A 26,330-nucleotide genomic window follows, 5' to 3' on the forward strand; every position below is an offset into this window, starting at 1 on the left:
GTTTTTCTTTATGGGCCTCCTCTTCTGTGTACATACAGCTTGGCTGGTTGACTGGTGGTTGATTGTTCAGCTTTAGGAGATGAGATCTACTTGCAAGCCAGCAGGCACAGGAGACTTCATCACTTGCGACTTTCAAGAAAAGATTGGACTGTCATTTGTCAGAAATGGTGTAAGGTCTCCTGCTTGAGCAGGAGGTTGGACTGGATGACCTATAAGGTCCCTTCCAACTCTGTTAATCTGTTAATCCTAAAAAAAGTCCATCAAAATTGGGAGGACAGAAGAGACAATTCAAAATTCTGCACTCAGCACAACGGACGAAAGGATGCTGGAAGGAACACCCAAATTAGGACAGGGTATCGAGTTAAATTCAGCCTGAATTTGTCTTGTGCAGCTTTCCCCAATACTGGGGTCTTCATGATGCATGACTTCTGCTCCCCAAATTCTTATCTGAGAAGTCTGGATTTGGCATGCTTTAATGCTCTGGCTATGTTCTACACATGGTGTGATGTTACAAGAGCCTGGCTCTGGGGTGAAATCCAGCAGCTTTTGACAGGTTCTGGAGAACCGGTAGCGGAAATTTTGAGCAGTTTGGAGAACCGGCAAATGCCACCTCTAGCTGGCCCCAGAGTGGGGAGGGAATGGGGATTTTGCAGTATCCTTCCCCTGCCATGCCCACCAAGCCATGCCCACCAAACCACACCACACCCACCAAGCCATGCCCACAGAACCGGTAGTAAAAAAATTTGGATTTCATCGCTGGCCTGGCTGCAGAATTCAGCACACAGTACTACAAGATTCTGCTTTTAAAAAAAAAAAGAAAAAAGAAAAAAAAGAAAAAGATAAGCAACTTTCTACCCCTCAAGTATGAAGAAGTACAGAAGTCCTTGACTTATGACCACCACTGGGCCTTAAGAATTTCTGTTGTTTTGTTAAGCAAAGTGGTTTTAAGTGAGTCATGCCCAATTGTATTATTTTTTTGGTTGTTAAGTGAATCACATAGTTATTAATCAAACCTGGCTTCCTCTATTGTCTTATCTGGCTGGGAAGGTAATCCTAGGCAGTCATGTGACCTTAGGATGCTGTAACCATGGTAAATACATGCCAATTGCTAAGCACCTGAATTTTGATCATAGGACTACTGGGATGCTGCAATGGTTGTAATTGTGAGTACTTTTTTGGATGCAGTTGTAGCTGCAGACGGTTGCTAAAAAAAATATGGATGCAAATTGAGGACTACCTATATAAGGAATTCAAGCTTGATGCCACCTCAGAAGCCAGAGCCAGCAAAAACAAAGCAACAACCAAATGATAATGTAAAACAGTCAAGATGGCAGTTATGCAAAGTGGTGTCATTTGCATAACTCATGCAAAGTTATTTTTACGCTCTGAATATACACAAGCTGTACCCAGGCAGGGCAGGCTGTCCCCGTCCCTGAGTTTTTAGCCACGCGTTTGAAGCACAGCTAAGGTCTCTCCCTGGAAGATTCCAGGAGCCAATAGAAATTAATCTCACAATCAATGGGTCTTATATCAGAGGGAAGAAAAGCAGGACTAGAATAGAATAGAATAGAATAGAATAGAATAGAATAGAATAGAATAGAATAGAATAGAATAGAATAGAATAGAATAGAATAGAAAATAGAATAACATAGAAGAGAATAACAGAATAACATAGAATAGAATAGAATAGAATAGAATAGAATAGAATAGAATAGAATAGAATAGAATAGAATAACATAGGAATGTAGAATAGAATAGAATAGAATAGAATAGAATAGAATAGAATAGAATAGAATAGAATAGAACAGAACAGAACAGAACAGAACAGAACAGAATTCTTTATTGGGCAAGTGTGATTGGACACACAAGGAATTTGTCTTGGTGCATATGCTCTCGGTGTACATAAAAGAAAAGATATATTTGTCAAGAATCGTAAGGTGCAACACTTAATGATAGTCATAGGGAAGCAGTCAATATAAATCGTAAGGATACCAGCAACAAGGTTACAGTCATGCAGTCACAAGTGGGAGGAGATGGGTGATAGGAACAATGAGAAGATTAATAGTAATGCCTTCCTCTGGCTAAAATTGCCTTATTTTTCCCTCTCCTCTCTCTCTTACTTGCAGGATCCTTGCCATCACAAGGAAATGTTCCACCTGATAAAAGATGTCACCAAGGAGACTAGATCCTACAAGGAAATCAACAGGCACGACAGCCCTGCTGCTTCGCTGTGCCAGGGAGAAATTACTTATTTATTTCAGATTTAAGATATACAGGTTGTCCTCGACTTACAACAGTTCATTTAGTGACCGTTCAAAGTTACAACAGCACTGAAAAAAGTGACTTATGATCGTTTTTCACAGTTATGACCATTGCAGCATCCCCAGGGTTTCCTGATTTACATTGGGATGCTTGACAACTGACTCACATTTCTGACAGTGTCCCGGAATCATATGAGCTGAAGGTGAGTGGCAGGTGAGCAAAACCACAATTGCATGGGATCTAAATTGCGTCCTCCTCCCACCCACCCCCAGATCCGTGGAAAAATTGTCTTCTATGAAACCAAATCCCTGGTGCCAAAAGGTTGGGGATCTTTGCTTTCAAAAGGGGTGGGACTTCTGTCATGATGTCACCATGCTGCTTTGGCATCCTGTTCCTCTGTGGATACTGCTGTCCACAGATTCTGTGGGACCAGCAACCATTCTCACACTATTTCTAACCATTTCTAATTCTCTCACCTCCTCCATCTGGAGAATGCACCTGCAAGGCAGAAAAACTGATGGATTTCTTTTTTCTCTTACATGCATTTCTATTTATTTCAGACACGAGAATCAACTGAGATACGAAAGGGTAGAGATTGCTATAAATATGTATTAGGAGTTAACAATTAAATAATTGAAGTACTACTGCACTAGTTGAAAATATATGAAGCTTAGGGTTGAATTATTAGGTTCTTGGTGCTCTCTGAACTTGGTTTTTTTTTCCTGCAGATGTTTTGCTACCAGCCTAGATAGCATCATCAAAGCAATACTGTAAGATGTATCTAGATGATTTCATTCACCCATCCTTTTATTAAAAAATTTATAAATTTTATTATTTATTAACACAAATTTGACATTTACACAACATACGACATATAAATAGCTTATCCTTTTTAAGCATTGTTTCATAGTGGTCTTCCATCTGTTACTTTATTCTTCTTCCCCTATTTCTTAGTCTATTACTCCTTCTTTTTCCCCTCCTTCTCCTTTTCTTCTCTTTTCTTTTTTCCCCCCTTTCCCCCTGTAGAGATCTATATATTTTGATTATATCTTTACTATTTTACATTTCTACATTCCTATTATATACATAATTATACCACTCAATACATATAATATATATATATGTATGTATGTGTGTGTGTGTGTGTGTGTGTATATAAAAGCCTACGAAAAAGAAAAAGACACATTGTACCTTTACAGGGAGGATATCTGAGAAGTGGGTGTGGCTCACTGACGATGCCTTAAAAGGCAGAAATAGCTATCTGAGTCTCCCAGAGAGCAACACAGAGTTGCAGTTTGTCAACAGAAAAAAAGCCCAGAAGCTTGTGAATGAGATTTCACAGAACCAGGGCTGCAGAACAACTTAGTTTACGTAGGTAAAACCTGGCTAGAAAAAAAAAAATTTGGTCGAACATTGAGAAATGGATAGAACAAATAACAGAACAGCAAATAGAAAAGAAACAAGAAACATTCTTGTTAGGAATCTTTACAAAACCATACCCCAAAGAAATAAAATATTTGATGCTACACATCTTAACAGCAGCATGAATAACATGCAAAAAAATTGGAAACAGGAAAGAATCCCAACTGAAGAAGAACTGATATATAAGATCTTAGAATGCGCTGAGATGGACAGATTAACAAAAGAAATAAAAGAAAAAGAAGAGACAGACTACTACAGAATATGGAATAAATGGTATAATTGGCTCAACACTATCAATAAAGAACAATAAATACAAGGAGAGAAGAACATTCACCCATCCTTTTAAATCTCTTTCTGCTTGACCCATCCCTTTTTGCAGGAATGACCCCAACATCCTGTTCAGAGACTGATGCACTTTCAGCCCAACAAATGTGGGTGTCTTTTGCTAAGGCTGAGCTGAAGAATATCTCGTCAACCGCTTCAGACCAAGGTGGGTGGTGGCACCTACGACTAGGAGAAAATGCTGCAAAAGGCAGCACTGAGTGAATATCATCTTCTTCCCATTCTCTGTGGTGGGTCTCCTCAAGTTCTGTCTCTGTCAGGGTCCCCCAAAGTGATTAACACTGACCTCCGTCCATTCGTGGACTATCTAAGGAGCTGATAAATGGCTGGAGGTCAATATGTGGTTGATAACCACAATAAAATACCTTATGCCACCAGACTCCAAATTTTGGGCTTAGACAACTTAGAACTATGCCGACGTCAGTCTGACCTAAGCGTAGTACATAAAATTATCTGCCACAATGTCCTTCCTGTCAGTGACTACTTCAGCTTCAACCACACAACAATACACGAGCAAACAATAGATACAAACTCAAGGTAAACCGCTCCAAACTCGATTGCAGAAAATAGGACTTCAGCAACAGAGTGGTCAATGCCTGGAATGCACTACCTGACTCTCTGGTTTCTTCCCCAAACCCCCAAAACTTTAACCTTAGATTGTCTACTGTTGACCTCACCCCATTCCTAAGAATAGGGTCTGTATGGTGCGTGCATAAGTGCACCAGCATGCTTACAGTCCCTGTCCTAATATTCCTTTTTACTTACTCTTTTAATGTATTCAAATTATGTTTATACTTTTACCTGTTATATTATATATGCTTGACAAATAAACTTATGAAATGAAAATAAATGATGGAAGGTTGATTGGAATCAATTAATCTTTTGGGGACTCTGAAGACTCCATGCCAAACAGTGTTATCCAAATTTGGATGGCCAGCCACCAGCAAGGGCAGCCTTCAGTTGCCTTATCAGCTGTTGAGTTGTTACTGGACTCCTTTATCTATTATGGTTTATGGCACAGTCAGCCAGATGTTCAGACTGGATCTGGTATTTTTATCCACCTATCGAATCCTTCCCAAGGACCTTGGATAGGCAGATGTGGATGTTTGATGGTGTTAAAAGTATCGTTACGGGATGTAAGCTGTTCTAAGTAAAGCTGCCTTTTGCAATTGACTAATTATTTGTCAATACTGATGGTATTCAAGGGGTGCTCCAGTTGTTTTGGGATTGCATCCAAGGAACCTATTACTATTAGTACTACCTTTGCTTTCTTTCACTATATTATTATTAGTAGTAGTAGTAGTATTACAGATGTTGTTGTTGTTATTTGTGGCACTATTAATTACAGTAGTAATTAAATTATTTTTATTTAATATATGTTTAGGAGGCAATAAAACATCTGAAGGATTTGGGGATCCCTGGTTTAAGTGGGCCCCAGCCATTGTCATATCATTGGCAATGTGAGCAGATGCTGGTCTCTTCTACTAAAGTGCTACCATACAGCTTCAAGCCCCAAAATGACTTTACGAAGATACCCTTGCTGGTGATTTTGGATCTCTAAGCTAGGCTCTAAGTGGGACAAGAGAAAACCAAGCTAGATCTTTCCATAGCCAAGAGAGAGTCTATTAGCTCTCTAATAGCCTCCCCCCAAAATTAGCTTTTGTTTAGAGTTGTTATTATCTCGCTCAGCAGCAACCGTGCTAAAAAAGAAAAGCAGCGAATATTTTTTTTTGCAGCAGAGAGCCACTTCAATTTGTCCAATTCACTTCAAACTATTAATTCCAAAAGCAAATTAGAGAAACTTCCCTGGCTGTGGGGAAGGAAACAGATTTCTTTGAAGGAGTCCTGAAATAGCTGTCACCAGCTTGATGTTCCTGGGACCAAAGATTTTTCTTTCTTTTTTTTCTTTCTTTTTGAGAGAAAAAAAAAGCTTTAATCACAGACCTTAGTAGTGTATGTATGTATGTATGTATGTATGTATGTATGTATGTATGTCTTTGGTTATTCGGGTTTTCTCCCGCATAAAATTGGAAGTGTCTTGGCGACGTTTCGACAAAGTCTCATTCGTCATCTTCAGGCTGGTGTTTTCGACTTCGTGCTTCTAGGAGCAATATGTGATCGCAGCTGTTTCTTCCTTTTAACTGCCAGTGGGGGTGTGAACTGATTGGGTGGGAGCTTGGCTCTGTTCTGATTGGGTGGAGGTGTGTTCTGATTGGTTGGGGTTTGGCTGTGCTCTGATTGGATGGGGGTTGGCTGTGCTCTGATTGGATGGGGGTGTGTTCTGTTTAGGTGGGGGCTTGGTTGTGCTCGGGTTAGTCTGAGTTGCAGGGGGATTTGAGCTGGTGAGTTGCGTTGCTGTTGTTTGGCTTCGTGTTTGTGGCCGTGCGAGCTCTTCATGGTGGGTGTCAGTCTGCTTCATGTATGGATTGGAGGGGTTTAAAGTGGCTAATGATGCAGCTGCGGTCTGGCTTCTGGTCCTTGGTCGTGGCTCATTATCAGTGTGGGTTTGAGTCTGCTTTCTGCGTGGATGTGTGGTGGTGACATCCTGTGTGGCTCTCGTGAGTGTGGGTCTGGTGTCATTCGTCGTGTTAGGGACTCGTTTGTCAATAAGGGCGGGTTTCCAAATGGCTGGAGGTATCGTCTCGTTTGTTCATGCTGTGTGGGCGTTTTTCTATCTCGATGGCTTCTCTGATTATTCTGTTGTTAAAGTGTTCAGTTTTGGCGATAGTTCTGGTCTTTTTAAAGTCAATATCATGTCCTGTGGCTTTAAGGTGTTGGACCAGGGAAGAAGTTGGTTCCTCTTTTCTGACTGAGTTCTTGTGTTCTTCTATGCGTGCACTTGTTCAAAGTTGCAGTGGCACTGAAAAAAGTGACTTACAACCAGCACTCACAATTACAATCACTGCAGCATCCTCACAGTCACATGATCAAATTTTGGGCACTTGACAACCAGAATAGATTTACAATATAGAATATGCAGAGGCCCAGGGTCATGTGATCGCTATTTGCAACCTTTCCAGATGGTTTCCGACCAGCAAAGTCAAGGAAGGAAGCCAACAGGGAAGGTTGCAACTTATGGTCATGCAATGTCTCACTGAATGACTGTGATGATTCACTTAATGACCACAGCAATAAAGGTCACATAATCAGATGCGGTTTCATGATGCCTCACTGAACCACCACACTGCTTAGCAATGAGCTTTCTGGCAACTCGCTAAACTTACAGCTATGGAAAGTATTGCACTGTTTTTCTCAGACTTGAGCATTCAAGATTCTACAACTTAAAGAGCTATTAGATGTATCATTGAATAATAACAGAATAACAGAAGTGGGAGGGACCTTGTAGGTCATTTATTCCAACCCCCCACCCAAGCAGGAGACCCTACACCATTTCTGACAAATGGCCATCCAGTCTCTTCTTGAAAACTTCCAGTGATGAAGCTCCCACCATTTCCGAAGGCAAGCTGTTCCATGGGTTGATTGTTCTCATTGTCAGAAAGTTCCTCCTCATTTCCAGGTTGAATCTCTCCTTGGTCAGTTTCCATCCATTGTTCCTTGTCTGGCCTTCAGGTGCTTTGGAAAACAGCTTGACCCCCTCCTGTCTGTGGCAGCCCCTCAAGTACTGGAAGATGGCTATCATGTCTCTCCTGGTCCTTCTCTTCACTAGACTAGTAGTCTCCAGTCCCCTAATCATCCTGGTTGCTCTCCTCTGCACTTTTTCTAGAGTCTCAATGTCTTTTTTATAGTGTGGTGACCAAAACTGGATGCAGTACTCTAGATGTGGTCTTACTAGGGCTTTATAGAGTGGTATTAGTACCTCACTTGATCTTGATTGTATCCCTCTGTTAATGCTACAGATAGCTGCTTTAGCCTGGCAAGATAACTGTTTGTAGGCATTCCTTTAATGTAAGAGAATTACTCAAAAGTCACTCCACATGTTGTTCTTGGTTGTTTGGGCCTGACAAGTATGATCCCAAGAGGAATTACTGTATCCCTAGATACATCATGTTCCATAAAGGCAACCCTTTTCAGGGCTTGCTATAAAGGTAATCTTTTTCAAGAATCTTTTCCAGATCTGAAGTAGTGATAGCCACAAAAAGTACAGGATGAAAGAACTATATGCATTTGGGTCCCCAGGAGATCAAAACCAATTTCATGATCTTATGCCAAAGATGTCTCAAGTCCTTATTCCCATCTACTCTTGAACTGGTGAAGCCATACCTTGAGATCCTGGTTTCCATATCAAAAATTCAGAGAGGGTTTGGAGGAAAGGGATAAAGATGATACAGCGGCTGGAGGATATGCCCCATGGGAATAGGCTGATAAAATGTATTGATGACTTGAAACCCACTTAAGGACTTTTTGCATAAAAATGATCTTGTGATTTCTGGTTTTGATGGTTAGACAAAATAGATTATAGATCAAAGAAAGTCATCATGTAACTTTAGAGAGAGAGGTTAACATACAATAAGTGCTGCGAAGAATACTGGAAGCTACTTCTTTATCTTTTTAGTACTTTGATAAATTTTATAAATTTAAATAAAATTTAAATGTATATGCATCCATCTCATTGTCATATGACTCTATACCTTTGTGTCTTTTGTTATATCTTGCCCTTTTTCCCTACTTTCTTCTCTTTTCTTTCCTTATTGTACTCTTCGCTTTTTCTCTTATTTCTCTCTTTTTTTTTAATTTTTAATTTAAGTTAAACTTAAATTTTTAATTTAAGTTTAAATTTAGTTTGTATTTCTTGTTGCTCTTAATGCTCTTAATCCAAATTATTTATTTAAAAAATAGACAGGCTGAAGAAATTGGGTCTTTTCAGTTTGGAGAAGAGAATGATGAAAGGAGGTTTGATAAAGAAAAGGAAAGTTACATGGGAGACATTCAATAATTATTTTCCAGGAATAATTAGGATCACAAATAGTATTCTAGCTTTTATATATGTTTTGGAGGTCAATTCATATTAAACAATTTTTTCCTCCTATAAGCCCTCCCCAAAAATAAGCCCTCCCCAAAAATAAGCCCTCCCCAAAAATATTTAAGCACATGCGCAACTGGTCCCCGCCATTTTCTCTGGTTAGGTTAGGGAGACAGAGGTGGAAATCAGGTAAAACAGCAAGAGGAGCCCCACCTTGCTCTATATTTCCCAAAATAATAAGACCTCCCCTGAAAATAAGGCCAAGCACTTATTTCAGGGTTCAAAAAAATATAAGGGTCTTATTTTCAGGGAAACATGGTAAATCTCAACTTCAGACCAATTTTAAGTCAAAACACCCAAAAAATGTCAAGGAAAGCATTACAATTAGTATAGTTTTTTGGCTATGTCTTTTACCCTTAAAAAAAGAAACAAGACTGGTGGTTTGGGAAAAAGAAATTCCAAACTTGCAAGCCTTAAAATGGGTTCTCAACAGATTACATTTTTCTGGGATTCCCTTTTTTCATGATACATTTACAAATCACCAAGGATTCCATTTGACAGGCAAGGAGAGAAAATGTTCTAGGGTTTTTGATGATACGCACATTTGCATTTCAAAAAATCCCTACCTTGAAAGTAGATTTGCACTACACAATGTCAGAGAAAACAGCCCCATCGGTTCGCTGTCCCAGGACAGATTTCTTTCAAAAAAAATCACACTTCTTTCAAAGTGTGTAGATATTTTCCTGATATAGGCATATCAGCAATTGAAAACAAGGCGCATTCCCTGATGGCCTTGTTATAATTCGCCAAGACGATGCAGAATATCAATTAAGGGCAAAAGAAAGTTGCAGGAGCTTTTGTGGGCCCCTTGAGTGTGTGTGTGACAAAGAGAGAGAGACACACACAGAGAGAGAGAGACAGACACTCGGGGAGCAACAATCTTATTACCTAGAAGGGAGAAGAATGAAAGAGGTACGAAAGTGCCTAATCAAGGAACTGAAAACTCAGCCTAAGCACCCCTAAATGGAGTCCACAGAACCTCAGTATTTAGTGGTTTCCTTTAAAAATGAAAAAAAAATCCAAATCTCCCAAGATTTTGGTATTCTTGTGCGATATTCTCTGGAATTTCAAGTGAATGTGCCTAAACCTTTGACTATGCTCTTCTACGAAGAAGCAAAAGCTCACAGAAAGAAGATCACTGAACTTTGGCAAGATGTTGGCAGATTTCTGCCAATCTTTCCCCCCCCACCCCATTTTGAAGGGAGATGGTGACCTGGTGACCCTTCATGCCTGAAAAGGCTGCCTATCATTTGTTGAAGTTTAATCAATTCCCGCTCTTCAAAGAAAGGATCTCCAGGCGAAACTGCCATTTCCCTCAGCTTTGCAAGTATAAGCCGCAGGACAATGCTCCTTGACCTTAGCTACTTGAAGATCTGTGGATTCTAACTCCCAGAATTTCCCCTGCTAGCTAGGGAATTCTGGGAGTTGAAATCCACACATCTTCAAATTGCCAAGATTGAGAAACCCAGCCCCAGAGAGATTGATCCACCATCATTTTTAGGAGCCGGTTCAACCAAACACGCCATGTTATTCACTTAAAGTTCTGAACGTGTGCATGAATTGAGAGGTCTGGGCTCACCTGAAACATTTTCTTTGGAGGTAAAAGCATGTTATCATGATTCCTTAGGATCCTTTTAAGGGAGGACCATGTTCAGAGGAATCAATGTTTTTCATTCAAGGCAGCAAAAGTAATCAGTTAAATATAATGAGAAAATTATTTTGTTTAACAGGTTTCCTTATGCACTCTCAATTAATGAGCTATTGACTTCCATGGATAAGAAGGAATGGAAGAAAATTATACTGATGAAACATTGATCACAAGTAACATTGTGAGGTGTGGGCGTGATCCAGGAGACATTCTGACTCTGAGATTCCTAAGAAGCTTTGAACTACTTTAGAAACCTGATTTGACGACATATATCCACACCTGACTTTTGCATAATCATGAAGACAGCTGAACCACCATGAATCAGTGGTGGGTTGCCCCCGGTTCGGACCGGTTCTATAGAATCAGTAGTAAAACCGGTGGGAGGCTCCGCCCACTGACCCTGACATCATCAGAAGCAATCTGCGTATGCGAACCGGTAGTAAAGGTAAGTAGAACCCACCCCTGCCATGAATGGTTCCTTGTGTTCAGCTTTTATCCTTTCAACTCCTACTTTAGGCCAAAATCAGATATTGATTTCTGCAGATGTTTCACCAGACAGATGGAGGCACTTCTTACAAGATGCAATCTTTCCACTGTATTCTTCCCCTCAGCTTGGAACATGCCAAATTTGCTTTCCTGCTTTGAATCGCTAGACTTCTATTGACATTAAAGGCAAAGATTAAAGATTTCCCCTGTCCAGTCATGTCTGATTCTGTGTGTGTATGTTCATCTCGGATTCTTAGCCGAGGGAGCCAGTGTTGTCTAAAGACATTTCCGTGGTCATGTGGCTGGTATAGCTATATGCCAAGGCACATGGAACACTGTTAACTTCCCACCGAAGTGGTACCTATTTATCTACTTACATTTGCATGCTTTCAAACTGCTAGGTTGGCAGGAGCTGGGGCAAGAATGGGAACTCATCCTGTCATGTATTGCTTGGGTCTCGAACAGCCAAACTTTTGATTGAAAAGCCTGGTGTCTTAACCACTAGGTCACTACACCCCTTATTCTGTGACATAACAAAAGTCCACCCAATCATTTGAGAAAAATTTTGTCATTTCTATTCATGTCAACATTTTTAATTTCAATTTTGTTAGCATTTGAATCTTCATTTTGATTTCACTATTGCCTCTGGAGCCCACATTATACCTTTTCTTCTCTCTAGCTAAATATTATTACTTGACTATCCCTATCATTACTCCTATCGCTGCTTAGTATTATTATTAAAAATAATAGCATAACAGAATACAAGCGCACCATGAAAATTTGTCTCACATTCAGGACAAAGGAGTTTGCATTCTCCTAATCAAGATTCTTAGAAACCAAGAAAGGTAAAGAATAGAATGAAAACCAAGGCCTTCCAAGAGTATCAAGATGAGGTTTGGTAGATGTAGCTACAACAGACCTTCAATTTGTGATTTAAACATAAGCTTAATGTCTACATCTGTTTGTGAGTAGGAAAAGAAGGACAGAGGAAACCCTCTTGCAATCCAACTGGGATTGCAGACTGATATCCCAGCCAGACATAGCCACCCATTTTATTTATTTTATTTATTTATTTTGTCAAGCATATATAAGATAACAGGTAAAAGTATAAACATAATTTGAATACATGAAAAGAGTAAGTAAAAAGGAATATTAGGACAGAGATGGTAGGCGCGTTGGTGCACTTATGCATGCCCCTTACAGACCTCTTAAGAATGGGGTGAGGTCCCATTAAAGTTTTGGGGATTTGGGGAAGAAACCACAGTCAGGTAGTGGATTCCAGGCATTGACCACTCTGCTACTGAAGTCATATTTTCTGCAATCAAGTTTGGAGCAGTTTATCTTGAGTTTGTATCTATTATTTGCTCGTGTATGGTTGTGGTTGAAGCTGAAGTAGTCATTGACAGGAAGGACATTGTGGCAGATAATTTTATGTACTACACTTAGGTCAGACTGAAGTCGGCGTAGTTCTAAGTTGTCTAAGCCCAAAATTTGAAGTCTGGCAGCATTAGGTATTTTATAGCGGGTAGAGGAATGGAGGACTCTTCTCGTAAAATATCTCTGGATTGTCTCAATTGTACAGTATTAATGTCCGATATGCAGTGTGGGTTCCAGACAGATGAACCGTATTCGAGAATTGGTCTAGCAAATGCAAATGCAGATGAAACTTTATCTTTGAAGCTATACTTCTCCGGATCTTTTTTCACAGAATTGTGAATGAGAGCTCAGAACCAAGATCAGCTAAACTGCACAAAACACCTATGCTGAACTGGATTCAGCCAGTTCGCACCTATTTGGGAGAACCGGTTGTTAACTTTCTAAGCAGTTCGGAGAACTGGTTGTTGGAAGAAATATCCTTTTGTTTTTTTCCACTTTACAGGGCTAATCCTGGAAGGAAGGTAGAGAGGAAACATTTTGATGTTTCTAGCCTAATCTTTATTGCCCTGCTTACAGAAACTGCCTCTCTGCTTAACCCTTATTACATTGTAACCGATAAGTCAAAGTGCCCATTGATGTGAGTGACGTTGAGTTGGCCATGCCCACACAGTCACATGACCACCGAGTCACACCTACCCAGCTGGTCATTAGGGCAGAGAACCAGTTTTTAAATTATTTGAATCCCACCACTGCACCTATGCCAGTACATTACTATTTCATGCAGCAAAAACAGAAAGAAGATTTATCGGGCCTTTACCCCTAGGCAAGGAAGAAAGAAGAGATTGCCCAGAAATTATCTGGGGATGTCCCATTGAGTTGCGAGTCAATGCGGTTCCTTCACTTCCTTAACATGTCATCTGCTTCTGTCCCAGGAATTCTGACTTGGCTGCTGTCATTTCATAGATGTAGCCTTTGCCAGAAAGAGATCCTGTTGTTAGCAAACCTGTGATCCTTTGGGAGGATTTACTCTACCATACCTGTCAGCTTAAAATTTATTTTCCAAATGGGAGACATGGCATAAAGACTTCCCAGAGATGAAGGATTTCTCTTTGACAAAAAAAATAAAAAAAGACTGAATGCCTACCTGAGAAATGGAGTGACGTACCTAGGTCATATCTCAAGAGCATCTTACCTTTTGCATAGAGTAAGGAATGGGAGATGGAAGAGATGGAAAATGAATGGGGAAAACCCTAAAATCAGGGCAGTAGCATGGTTTTAATCTGAAAAAGAGGGGGAAGGAAGCAGATTTTGAAGCACCTGTTACTTGAGTGGAAGGGAAAGTTGGATTTTGAAGAAACAGGGCAGGAAGAGTGTTGATGCTTTTGGTCTTTGAGAAGATTCCTGTGATGGAAATATACTCCAGAATCCCAAGAGGGAGGATTTTTTTTCTTCAAAAGGGCAAAGAGGTAGTGGAGCTTCAAATGTCTGGTGGGCAGGAAGAGAGCAAGATCAGACCCTCCCTAACAATTCACAGAGTATATCTACAGTTATTGCAGATAATTGCTTTAGTCTGGCAAGATTCTGTCCATAGGTGAACAACAATTTAAAAAAAAAAAACTACTCAGAAGTTAGTCCACATGTTGCTCCTGTTTCTTTGGGCCTGAAAATTCCTGAGAATATTTAATAGTTTTGGGCAGTCAAAAAAAAAAAAAGATGGATCATCAAATAAACCAACCCAGAATTTTTACTCAATGCACAAATGACCAGATTCAAATTATTCTACTTTGCATACATTATGAAGACTCAGCTCCCTGGAGAAAACTCTTAATGGGAAAGGTGGAAGGAAAGAGAAAAGGAGGAAGAACAATAGCAAGTGGAATGGAGTGAAGGTTAGGGACAGATCATAATTGAAGTCTACATGTTGATAAGAGTCAACACTAACTTGATGGCACATAATCAAACAATCTGTTATTTAATGCTCAAGCAGCTCACATACCTTCTCTTGGTACCCTCTCAACAGCCCTGCACAAAAAAACATTCATTTAAGAAAATTATAATGAATTCCCAGAAGAAACAAGATGGAACAGAGGTTTAACCTATTCATAAGTCATTTTTACTACTAAATCATACTGCTTTTAAATGAAAGTAGAACTACAATTTTTCCTCTTCTAAATAATTTACCTTTATAATGGAAGGTTCATCTTGCAGTTACTGAAATTATGATAATAGAGGAAGATTAAGAAGGGAAGAAAATCTACTTTTCTTTTCTGTGTGTGAGAGAATTGTCTTACAATCACTGTTGTTGCCCTTGAATAAACACTGAATTCCCGCACTTGCTGGGTTTGCTCTTCACTGATAGAATTGTTAGAGTATAAATATAAGGTATATAGTGAGCCAGTTTGGTTGAGCGGTTAAGACACCAGGCTAGAAACAAGGATATGTTGAGTTCCAGTCCTGCCTCGGGCACAAAGTCAGCTGGGTGACTTTGGGCCAGTCACTCTCTCTCAGTCCACCCAACCTCACAGGGTTGTTGTTGTTGTGAGGAAAATAAGGTGTATTATGTACGTTCACCGCCTTGAGTTGTTTATATAAATAAATAATAAAGGCAGGACATAAATAAATACGGTTGTGTTTGGTCTAAGGTAGCTATGTTTATTTTGACTGCATGGTTAAGCTGACAAATTGGCTTTTTTGTTTTTGTTGTAATCAGATCATAGATTTCAGTCTCCTAGAACATAGGGAAATTTGGTTATAAGGTAAAGGTTCCCCTCACACATATGTGCATATTCCCGACTCTAGAGGGCGGTGCTCCTCTCAGTTTCAAAGCCAAAGAGCCAGCACTGTCCAAAGACATCTCCGTGGTCATGTGGCCGACATGACTCAACGCCAAAGGCACACGGAACGCTGTTCCCTTCCCACCAAAGATGGCCCCTATTTTTCTACTTGCATTTTTTTTATGTGCTTTCAAACTGCTAGGTTGGCAGAAGCTGGGACAAGTAATGGGAGCTCACCCCATTACGCGGCACTAGGGATTTGAACCGCTGAACTGCCGACCTTTCGATCGACAAGCTCTGCGTCTTAGCCCCTGAGCCACCGCTCCCCTAATTTGATTATACTGCCTGTCAAATTGGGCAGACCTGTCTCACCCACCGGTGAAGCTCTCCTCAATTGTAACATTTTATCTTGTTTTGGTTCCATTTCATTTCTATTTTTAATGTGTTTTGTTTTGCAATTCTGGTTAGGGATCATCATCATCATCATCCTCATCATAAATGAACCCCCACTAGATATCTTCAAAAAATAAAGATGACTCTCTTAATAAAAGATCGTAAGGATGCAGGATCTCCTCAGCTTTTAACCTTAACAAAGAAGTGGCCCATCAGTGGTCTTCAGTCACACAAACATTTGTTACACACACGCACAAAAAAAAAACCAACAGAGAGAGAGAGAGAGAGAGAGGGAGAGAGAGAGAGCTCCAGTGAGCTCATTTGCTGGTCAATGGAAACAGAAGGCTGGTTTCCTGCTGCTGATCACAGTGGGAAAGAAGTAAACTGCCTGGGCTGTTTGAAAGGAAGTCATGAGGTTTCCTTGTTTCTCACAGTGTTCTTGTACATGATCACTGGCTTCTCACTGAGCACAGCAACAAATCCGATGTCTTTTAGGGAATAACTGGAAGGATGGTTTCCCACCCCATCCTAGTAACTATGCTAAAAAACCTGGCTTCCTACATTTGCTTATACCAAGAGGGTTGGGAAGTCTCATGGTTTCCTTTGATCCCTGGAATCCTAGAATTCTACCTGGTTCCTCAAGGTTGTTGGAAGGTTTGGCCCCTGAACTTATCCCCAAGTGTTTCCCCTGGAGCCCAACAACTGCCAATGGGGTCTTTAATTAGCATCCGCACAGATGGCAAGGATGCTCCAGAACAGAAGTATTAAAAGGTAAAGGTTCCCCTCGCACAGAGGTGCGAGTCATTCCCAACTCTAGGGGGTGGTGCTCATCTCCGTTTCAAAGCCAAAGAGCCAGCGCTGTCCGAAAACGTCTCTGTGGTCATGTGGCCGGCATGACTCAACACCAAAGGCGCACGGAATGCTGTTCCCTTCCCACCAAAGGTGGTCCCTATTTTTCTACTTGCATTTTTGACGTGCTTTCGAACTGCTAGGTTGGCAGAAGCTGGGATAAGTAATGGGAACTCGCCCTGTTATGTGGCACTAGAGATTTGAACGCTGAACTGCCAACCTTTCGATCAACAAGTTCAGCATCTTAGCCACTAATATGCCCCTCTTGGTCAAAGTAAGCAGTACCCCTTAACTATTAACCAAAGTTGGACTGCCTGCTCTAGACCTGAATCAATCAGGGAGTAAAACATGAAAGCCTCTTGAATCCCATGCCACTAGCCAGCTGTTTACACTATTACTTCAGGTACAGAATATCTCTACAACGTGTCCTATAAAGTTGTCTATAAGCAGTTTCCACAACTAAGGAGTTAAATTGTTTTTGAAATCCATTCAGAGGGCCACTAATCGTGAAACATGTCCTGCTTTCCTTGATTCTCAGAGTGTCCAAAATGAGAGCAACTTCTCTGCATTCTGGAAGACGGAATTTACAAGAGAGATACCAGTTTGCATTGTTTGTGCTCTGCCCTCACTGCATTTCCAAATTCCTTTCTTTCCACATTCAAGTGAGAACACACCCCTGTGGTGACCAGAGCTGGATCAATCAGTTGCCTTTGAATGCAAGGGAAACTGAATTATAGAGCTGTGATGGTGCAGTGGTAAAAATGCAGCATTGCAGGTTAATTCTGCCAACTACCAGCAGTTCAAGTCTCACTGGCTCAAGGTTGATTTAGCCTTCCATCTTTCCAAGATTGGTAAAATGAGGAGCCAGATTGCTGGGGACAATATGCTGACTCTGCAAACCGCTTAGAGAGGGTTGTAAAAGCACTACGAAGCGGTATATGCCTAAGTGCTATTCTATAGCTATTTCTATCTTTGGGGGCACTGTTTCGCTGCATGAGTCATTATTTTCTGAACAAGAATTCAAGCAGAAATACAACAAGCACACTCTTAACAGCAGCAGACATGTTGGGCACTTGGTTTTGAAAAGCAGGAAAAAGTAAGCCTCTAAGCACTTTTAGAGAGACAGTTTCCAGAGTCAGCATATTGCCCCCCAACAATCTGGGTCCTCATTTTACAGATCTCGTTAGGATGGAAGGTGAGTCAACCTTGAGTCGGTCAAGACTGAACTGTTGGCATTTTGCAGAATTAGCCTGCAATTAATTAATATTAAACTTATATGCTGCCCTCTCTCCGAAAGGACTCAGGGCAGCTCACAGCAATAAAACACATAAAATTCAATATTAAAATGTTAAAAACCATTAAAACTCCCCTTAAAACCCCTTCAGTCCAATCCAGCCTGGCGAAATAACCATGTTTTGAGGTCATGGCGGAAAGAGCGAAGATCAGGGGCCATCTGTAGCCCCAGGGGGAGTTGATTCCATAAGGTAGGTGCGCCCACAGAGAAAGCCCGTTCCCTAGGAGTCGCCAACCGACACTGCCTGGCCGACGGCACACCAAGGAGGCCCTCCTTGTGGGGACGCACCGGACGATGGGGAGCTGTCATTGCTGCATTTTTACCACTGCACCATAACAGCTCTTCAAAAAAAAAAGTGACTAAATTAGCTAATAAATACTGTATGGTCATCTGAAGAATGGCAACTGGCGAGTATTCTTCTCAGGTAACTGTTTAATAACTCACATCGTAACTGACAACACGCATAACTGAGGTAAGGAAAAAAGACCGCGAACTCTGTTTGACAGCTCTTATATATGCAGCTGTCAAACGGCTAACCAATCCGTGAACAGAACGTTTCATCAACGGCCCCTAGGGGGTCTGCTCTAGGAGCAGACTCAATACATTACATTAGCGGATCAAGGAAATGCTATGGATATAGTTTACTTGGATTTCAGTAATTTGTAGTTTACTTGGATTTCAAGGCATTTGATAAAATAGACCACAGCCTTGATAAGATAGAACAATATGGGATAGATAGTAACACCACCAGATGGATTTGCAGTTGGCTGACCAACTGCACCCAACATGTAGTTCTAAATGGAACTACATCTACATGGAAGGAAGCATGCAGTGGGATCCCTTAAGGTTTTGTCTTGGGCCCAGTGCTGTTCTACATCTTCACAAATGAGTTAGGTGAGAAGACAGGAGAGGGCTTCCTCAAATTTGCAGACAACACCAAGCTGGGGGAAATTGCTAACACTTAGGAAGATAGATTCAAGATCCAGAAGTCTTGATAGACTTGCGCATTGGACCCTATCCAACAAGATGCAGTTCAGTGGTGAGAAAAGTGAAGTTCTGCACTTAAGACTTTAAAACAGTGAGGACACACTTGGAATACTGCATCCAGTTCTAGTTGGAATGATACAAAGAAAAAATAATGCTGAGAGTCTACAAAGTGTGTAGGGAAGAGCAGCAAAGTTGATAAGGGATCTGGAGGCCAGACTGTATGGAAACAGTTAAGGCAACTAGGTATATGTAGGTATATGTAGCCTAATGAAGAGAAGGATCAGGGGTGATATAAAGCTGGCTTGAGAAGGTTTCACAGAGAAAAGGAAGTCAATCTATTCTCCAAAGCACTGGAGAGCAGGATAAGAATGAATGGAATGGAAGTTTGTTAAGGAGAGATCCAACCAGGAACTAAGTTGAAATTTCCTGACAATTAACCAATGAAACAGCTTTCCTCCCAGAGTTTTGGGAACTCCATTCCTGGAGGTTTTCAAGAAAAAAAAATTGGATAGCTATTTGTCTGGGATACCGTAAGGTCTCCTGCCTTGGACTAGAAGGCTTCCAAGGTCCCTTCCACTTCTATGATTCTATGAATGGTCTTGAACAGCATTTGACCTGCATCAACAAGGCTGTGGGCCAATCCAGGGTTAGACAATGTTCTACCCTAAAGAGACACAATTATCCCTATTAACAGGTTTCATAGACTGGGGAGGGAGGTAACCATGGCCCCAAACCTTCATCTATGAACCACTCTGCTCCTTTGCTCCTCCCACAGCCTTCCCAGGGCTTCCACTATTCCCTTCTGAGTCTTCCCTGCTGACTTTATTAACTTTTTAAAATAAAGGGTTTAAAACAACCCTGGCCCCTTCCAGAGGGGTTGGGAAGCAACTGCTCAGATTCCCCTCTCAACCCTGATTCCATTTGCAGGTGGATAGGAAGGATGGATTAAATAAACCCAGGAAAAGACAGATTGTCTTTAATAAGAGAAAACTAAACAGAACATATTATCTCAATGTCCTGTTTGCGCCTTCTACTATTGGTCTTCGTTAGACCTTTCAATGTCATTCAACCTAGTTATCCTTATATTTTGAAAACAATTTTTTTGCTACACACACACAAACACACAAAAACCCTATATCTATTTATATATCTACTTTATATCTAGGTCTATATATCTAACCTACAGTATCTATCTATCTACTCTATCTATCTATCTATCTATCTATCTATCTATCTATCCATCTATCCATCCATCCCCAGAGAGAGAGACACACACACCAATACTTCCACTTTCTTAGTTTTCCAATTTTCTCTGAATTCTCAAACCTTGCAAATTTCAAGTAACTGCTTGCTATGCAAGTTCACCTTGACATCAAATCCTCATATTTTCTAGAATAAAGGAATATTAAACTTGACTCCTAGACAGTGACTGGACAGCATAAGAAATATTAACCAGTGTGTTTTTGCATTCCTGGATCCACTAAAAAAACTGCATGTTACTAAACCAATTAAGGTGACTCCATTGTTCACAAGTATACCATATTTCAGGTGCAAACCTCTTTCAAGCCCCGAAGCCTCAAGTAATAGAATGAAGGGGAGGGGGAAGGGAGGGGGTGCCTAATTCTAGATTCCAAAAATACAGGCCTGCAGGAAAAGGACACCAAAGTGGATTTTCATTTTCCTAAACAGAGAGCAGCAACCAACCATGATATGGATAATGCTATTTTTTTTAAAAAAAGCATCCATTCCAATTTCACAGGCTTATCTGCAAATGATTACACTATCTTGAATTATGCAAATTTAGTGCAATTATTAGAACAATTAAACCTATTTTTCAAGTTCCAGATGACAAATTGGAGTGAGGTTTAGAGAGGGCAGCTGGCCAGAGATGCAAGAGCCTTGAAAATACATCACTGCCCCTCTGTACGCAGTCCAAGAAAAATGAAGCATCCTTATTTATTGAGAATTATAAAGCACTCTTCAAAGAAATTCAATCAAAAGCCAATCGTGTTTGTTCAAAAAAGAAAAGGAAAAGGATTTAGAGTTGCGTATCTATGAAAGATCGGTCTCCAAGATTTTGGACCTCGATCCAAAATTCCACTGCAAATTAGAATAAACAACACTAGGTTTCGATAAAACGATTTCAGTAGTTTTGTGTAGCTGCCAGACGAATTGAAGGGGATGCTTTATTGCTCCTAAGGCAGAGATGAGGTCCACACATTCTGCTAAGCCTCATGGGTAATTCACTGGATGGGGGGCAAGTAGGTGACATCACATATTATATCACCATCCAAATGATAGGATTATACTTTTTTTCCAATCATTAGGTAAGTGACATCAAACACATCTAGACGTTACACCAATTATATAATTATTTCAATTACATTTGGGCGATGTTGCTATGGTAGTCTTCTAACATTTAGTAAGGGACAAGTAAGATGAGCTGCCCTGCATTTGCAGGATGCTGTGGCTCATAAACCAAGGTTATGGTGACATGTCCTGCAAAAGCAACTATGATTACAAATCAGAGTTAAACCAGGGTGATAAGGAAACTAGGTGGCAATGAGGTTCTGGCATATCCAGAGGCCAAAGCCTATCAGATGGAGATAGTATTATGGGAGTTGATATGCCCCACTTCTAGAGCCACCAAGTTGGGGGTGGCTGGGATGGGGTGGAGAGGACACCTATGACCCAGGGCAAACTGGGTCAATTCACATCAAAAGTGAATTTAATCAAAGTCTCCCAAATTCTAGCCTAGCCAACTCTACAGTTGGGTTCAAGTCTAGGTCGAAATAAGATGACTAGGGTGTTCCTGATCACATATAACATCTTTCTGTGATAGTTGTCACATCAGGAGCAACGAAAGGAGTTGAATAAAACAGACCCTTTCATCAAATTACTGCTGGGACTCCATAATTCATAAGAAGACAAAGGGCAGCATTGGACACCTCGAGAATAAGTCTGCACAGACTCCCTCTTGCCTTGCTAAAACATACAAAGTCCTCAATTTAGCAACAGCACTTAGACTTATATACAGCTTCACAGTGCTTTACAGCCCTTTCTAAGCATTTACAGAGTCAGCGTATCGGCCCCAACAATCTGGGTCCTCATTTTACCAACCTCAGAAGGATGGAAGGCTGAGACAACCTTGAGCCTGGTGAGAATTGAACTGTTGGCAGTTGGCAGAATTAGCCTGCAATATTGCATTCTAACTACTGCGCCATCATTCTAACTACTGCACTCTTATGGTGATAATGGGGACTCTGACATCTATCATTAAGTCATGCAGTCATTAAGCGAATAAACACCCAATTTTATGACTTGTTTGCTGTGGTTGTTAAGTGAATCATGGGGTTGTTCCCAGCATCCCCCACTACTTTGTTTGTCAGTAGATCCCTGGGAAAATTGTAAACGGCAGTCACATGACCCTGAGACACCGCAAACTGTCATCAATGCCGAATTTCCCAGCAGCTGAATTTTGATTACGTGGCTACGAGGACAGTGCAACAGTCATAAATGCAAAGATTGATTGCAAGTCACTTTTTTCAGCACCACTGTAACTTCGTCACATTAAACAAATGGTCACAAGTCAAGGACTATCTCTGCTGTAGCTGCTACTCTCTAAACTCATGGTAAATTCTGTCTTGCAATGGAAAAAGAAGGATTCTGTACGCTGGAGGCCTCCAGCCAAAGGACTGGAGGCAGACATTCCTGGGTTTAATTTCAATGCCATGACTGAAAAGCCAATCTGCATTTTTCTCCATCAATTTACTGGGGAAGAGAATTGAGGATAAATTGTTCTGACTGAATATGGTGTTCTTAAACTTATTGAATTGTTGGCTGGGAGGTGCTGGGGAACATCCTGGATCTTGGAGTCCTAGTGGACAACCATTTAAATATCAGCCAGCCATGTGCAGCAGCTGCCAAAAAAGCCAACACAGTTCTGGGCTGCATAAACAGAGGGATAGAATCAAGATCATGTGAAGTGTTAATACCACTTTATAATGCCTTGGTAAGGCCACACTTGGAATATTGCATTCAGTTTTGGTCGCCACGATGTAAAAAGGATGTGGAGACTCTAGAAAGAGTGCAGAGAAGAGCAACAAAGATGATTAGGGGACTGGAGGCTAAAACATATAAAGAACCATTACAGGAACTGGGTACGTCTAGTTTAAAGAAAAGAAGGACTAGGGGAGACATGACAGCAGTGTTCCAATATCTCAGGGGTTGCCACAAAGAAGAGGGAGTCAAGCTATTCTCCAAAGCACCTGAGGGCAGAACAAGAAGCAATGGGCGGAAACCAATCAAGGAGAGAAGCAGCTCCATCGCTGACTATTGGGGGTGAGATCTTGGCCCCCTCAGAGAGGGCTCGCAACTTGGGTGTCCTCCTGGATGCACGGCTGTCCTTAGAAGATCATATGATGGCTGTGGCCAGGGGGGCTTTTTATCAGGTTCGCCTGATTTACCAGTTGCGTCCCTTTCTGGACCGGGATGCCTTGCGCACAGTCACTCATGCCCTCGTCACTTCCCATCTTGACTACTGTAATGCTCTCTACATGGGGCTCCCCTTGAAGAGCACTCGGAGGCTCCAACTGGTCCAGAATGCGGCCGCGTGGATGATTATGGGAGCGACACAGCGCACCCATGTAACACCTCTCCTGCGCGAGCTGCACTGGCTCCCGGTGGTCTTCTGGGTGCGATTCAAGGTGATGGTCATCATCTTTAAAGCACTCCATGGCTTAGGACCTGGATACTTACGAGATCGCCTTCTGCCACCGATAGCCTCCCACCGGCCAATACGCTCCCACAGAGAGGGACTCCTCAGGGTGCTGTCAGCCAAACAATGTTGACTGGCGACCCCCAGGGGGAGAGCCTTCTCTGTGGGGGCACCTGCCCTCTGGAATGAATTGCCCCCAGAGATACACTGGACGTTTTTAAGAAGAGGTTGGAAAACCATTTGTCTGAAGTGGTGTAGGGTTTCCTGCCTGGGCAGGGGGTTGGACTAGAAGACCTCCAAGGTCCCTTCCAACTCTGTTATTCTATTTCTAGTTCATCCTGTCTTTCATTACATAGTATAAATTCCTCCCTCCTCCAGTGCAAAACCTCCTTGGCTTTCCACACTTCACTCCTGTCTTCAGGAGAAATGCATCCTGAGGGGTTGGTGAAGGTCTCTCTTCCAGACTGAATCTTATGCACAACCAGAGAGGCTTCAGAGACACCAAGAGAGGCATCGCAGGAAGCAGAGTGCCAATCATAGCAGATCTCCCACTAGTCCCGACAATAAAATAAGCTTCAAAGCACCCCCTATGAGAAATTAGGGAGGAAAAATTCCCAATAACCTCCAAGAAATAAAATAAATATGTCTCGCAGGAGAAGAAAACATTGGAGAAACTGTATAGCAGAGTTCAGGTCCTGGCTACAAAACCAGGAACCAAGTGTGGGCATTCTTGCGTTCCTCATTTTTATGTAGGATGGAAAGAAAAGATCCCCCACACCAAAATAAATAAATAAATAAAGCTGTGCTGGGCATTTCTTTCCAAATCAATATATGCCTTTTTTTTTCAGCTCCTCAGCTACAGGAACTTCCTTGTTTTCCAAATCATGTTACTTTCCATGGTTCTTTCCTAGACTTCTTCTTTTCCTAGGCTCTCATAATAATGATAATTTCTCTGCCCTTCTTCATGGCTTTAACCAAAAGTAACCTGCACGGTACCTTTCCCTTGACATTCAAGACAGATCCACCAGTTACGGTCTGAAATTTCAAGACCAGCCCAAAAATCCCTTTGCACAGCCAGCCAGGCCAGCTGGGAGATGCTGGGTACCACAAGCCAACCTATCAAGGGAAGCATCATATTGGAGAAAGCTATCTTAGTACATCTGAGCAAAACCTATCCAAAACTTGATTCCACACCCGAGAAACGTTCACCTCCTCAACTTCGAATGCAGAAAGAAAAGCTTCTAGGATAAAACCTTTGTTGAAAACCTTTTACACCATCCAATGCCATCCCATAATGTGCTGCATAAAATGTACTAAGCTCCCTTTCTCCCCCATCTCTCTTACCCCCCCCCCCCCATCTTCATGAGTAACCATAGCGATGCCAATGGCTCTCCGCATGTGTTTAGGGCTTCACCAGCAGCTTCTAACCACCACCAACTTGGAGTGGAAACTCATGTCCCACTTTAGAGGTCTACCAAGCTACGTTCTTTCTCTCAGCACACAATATTGTTCCTGCCTTGCAATGGACCAAGTGCACAGTGCGTCTCGCAATGCAAAGCTGCAAAGAGTGACATTAAACTGAGTCAGCTGAGGGACATGCTTGGAGGGGGGGGTTATCCCATGGTGTGAGCCCTTCCCATTTCTTACATAGGTAGTGACACCCGCAGGTCAGTAAGGAGTTAAGCTGAACCCATTCATGCTTCCAAGTTCTCTGGCAACGCAACAGCTCTATAATCGTTCAGCTACAACTCTGCTTCCACAACTCGATATATAGTTAAAAATGCCAAATCCACTCTCAATATCTGGCTGACTGTGTGAACAACCCTAATCATCACCATCATCACCATCATCATCATCATCATCATCCATACCGCAGTACATCTGAGAATGCAAAATGCTGGACATGTGTCTTAGCAACTCTTCCAAGGATTCTGCAAAATGTTATTACAACCATTTTTTATGGTGCGCAGAGGGGTTGAGGCCAACCCAAGGCAGGGTCCTTTCCACCAAGAGGGAATATCTCCTGGCCAAGAGGTCATCTGAATGGGGGTAGGGAGGAGGAGGAAGGGCAGGATGCTTGGCTCATGCTTCTAACCTCAAATGCCGTTCCAAATATCTTCGGAGCAAACCAGACAGATATGGCAGGAGACATTTCTCCCGATTCATCTGGGTAATCACAAAAACCAGTGAAGCATGCATGGAGCTTCTTAAATCGAGCCAAAACCCAGTGTGCTGCCAAAGTGTGTCCAGAAGCCTCCTCCACATCTGAACCTTTGTATGCAGAGAGGCAAGTGTGCAAAGAACCAGAGCAGAATGCCAACCGAGAGTGCAAACTGGGGAAGGAAGACAAAAGCTTGCATACAAATGACTCCTCACAACCCTTCTCTGCCAGCAGCCAAATCGTCATTTCCACTGGGTTAATTTACACATTCAGACTCTCGGCTGATGTTTCTCACCTCTCTAGCTAACAGCAGCTGAAGCCGGGGTGCCCAGGAAGCAAGTCCTTTTCCTATTCTTCCAGAGTCTCCATGAACCATGAGTTCATCCATCAAAGAAGTTCCATGCAACGCCTTGTACTGAAATAGGAGGAGGAGAAGAAACAGCAAATCCTACAGATTCCCTTTCCAGGGAACAGGAGTTTCTGAAAGTCGACACAAAGATAGCAATATCAGAGATGTGTTTTTTTTAAAAAAAAAACCGTTGAAGCTTTGATCTTGCAGATTCTCCAATGGGAAGAGACAAAGGTTGTAGTTAAGACCCAGATATGGTCTCCTTGAGGGCTTCTGAGATGTCAGCTA

General features: G+C 41.6%; 1 protein-coding gene across 1 annotated transcript in view; it reads right to left on the reverse strand.

The window, feature by feature from the left end:
- Positions 1-26,081, reverse strand: part of ADGRB2 (adhesion G protein-coupled receptor B2) — a 329,562-nt gene extending 303,481 nt beyond the window's left edge. Inside the window, exon 1 of the mRNA XM_070949232.1 lies at positions 25,989-26,081. Within this exon, the coding sequence (XP_070805333.1) occupies positions 25,989-26,081 (93 nt within the window). The remainder of the gene's footprint in view (positions 1-25,988) is intronic.
- Positions 26,082-26,330: the final 249 nt, after the last annotated feature.

The sequence above is a fragment of the Pituophis catenifer genome, unplaced genomic scaffold, assembly GCF_029215685.1.
Source record: "Pituophis catenifer annectens isolate HBS135680 unplaced genomic scaffold, rPitCat1.0.hap2 SCAF_9, whole genome shotgun sequence".
Classification (NCBI taxonomy): Eukaryota; Metazoa; Chordata; class Lepidosauria; order Squamata; family Colubridae; genus Pituophis; species Pituophis catenifer.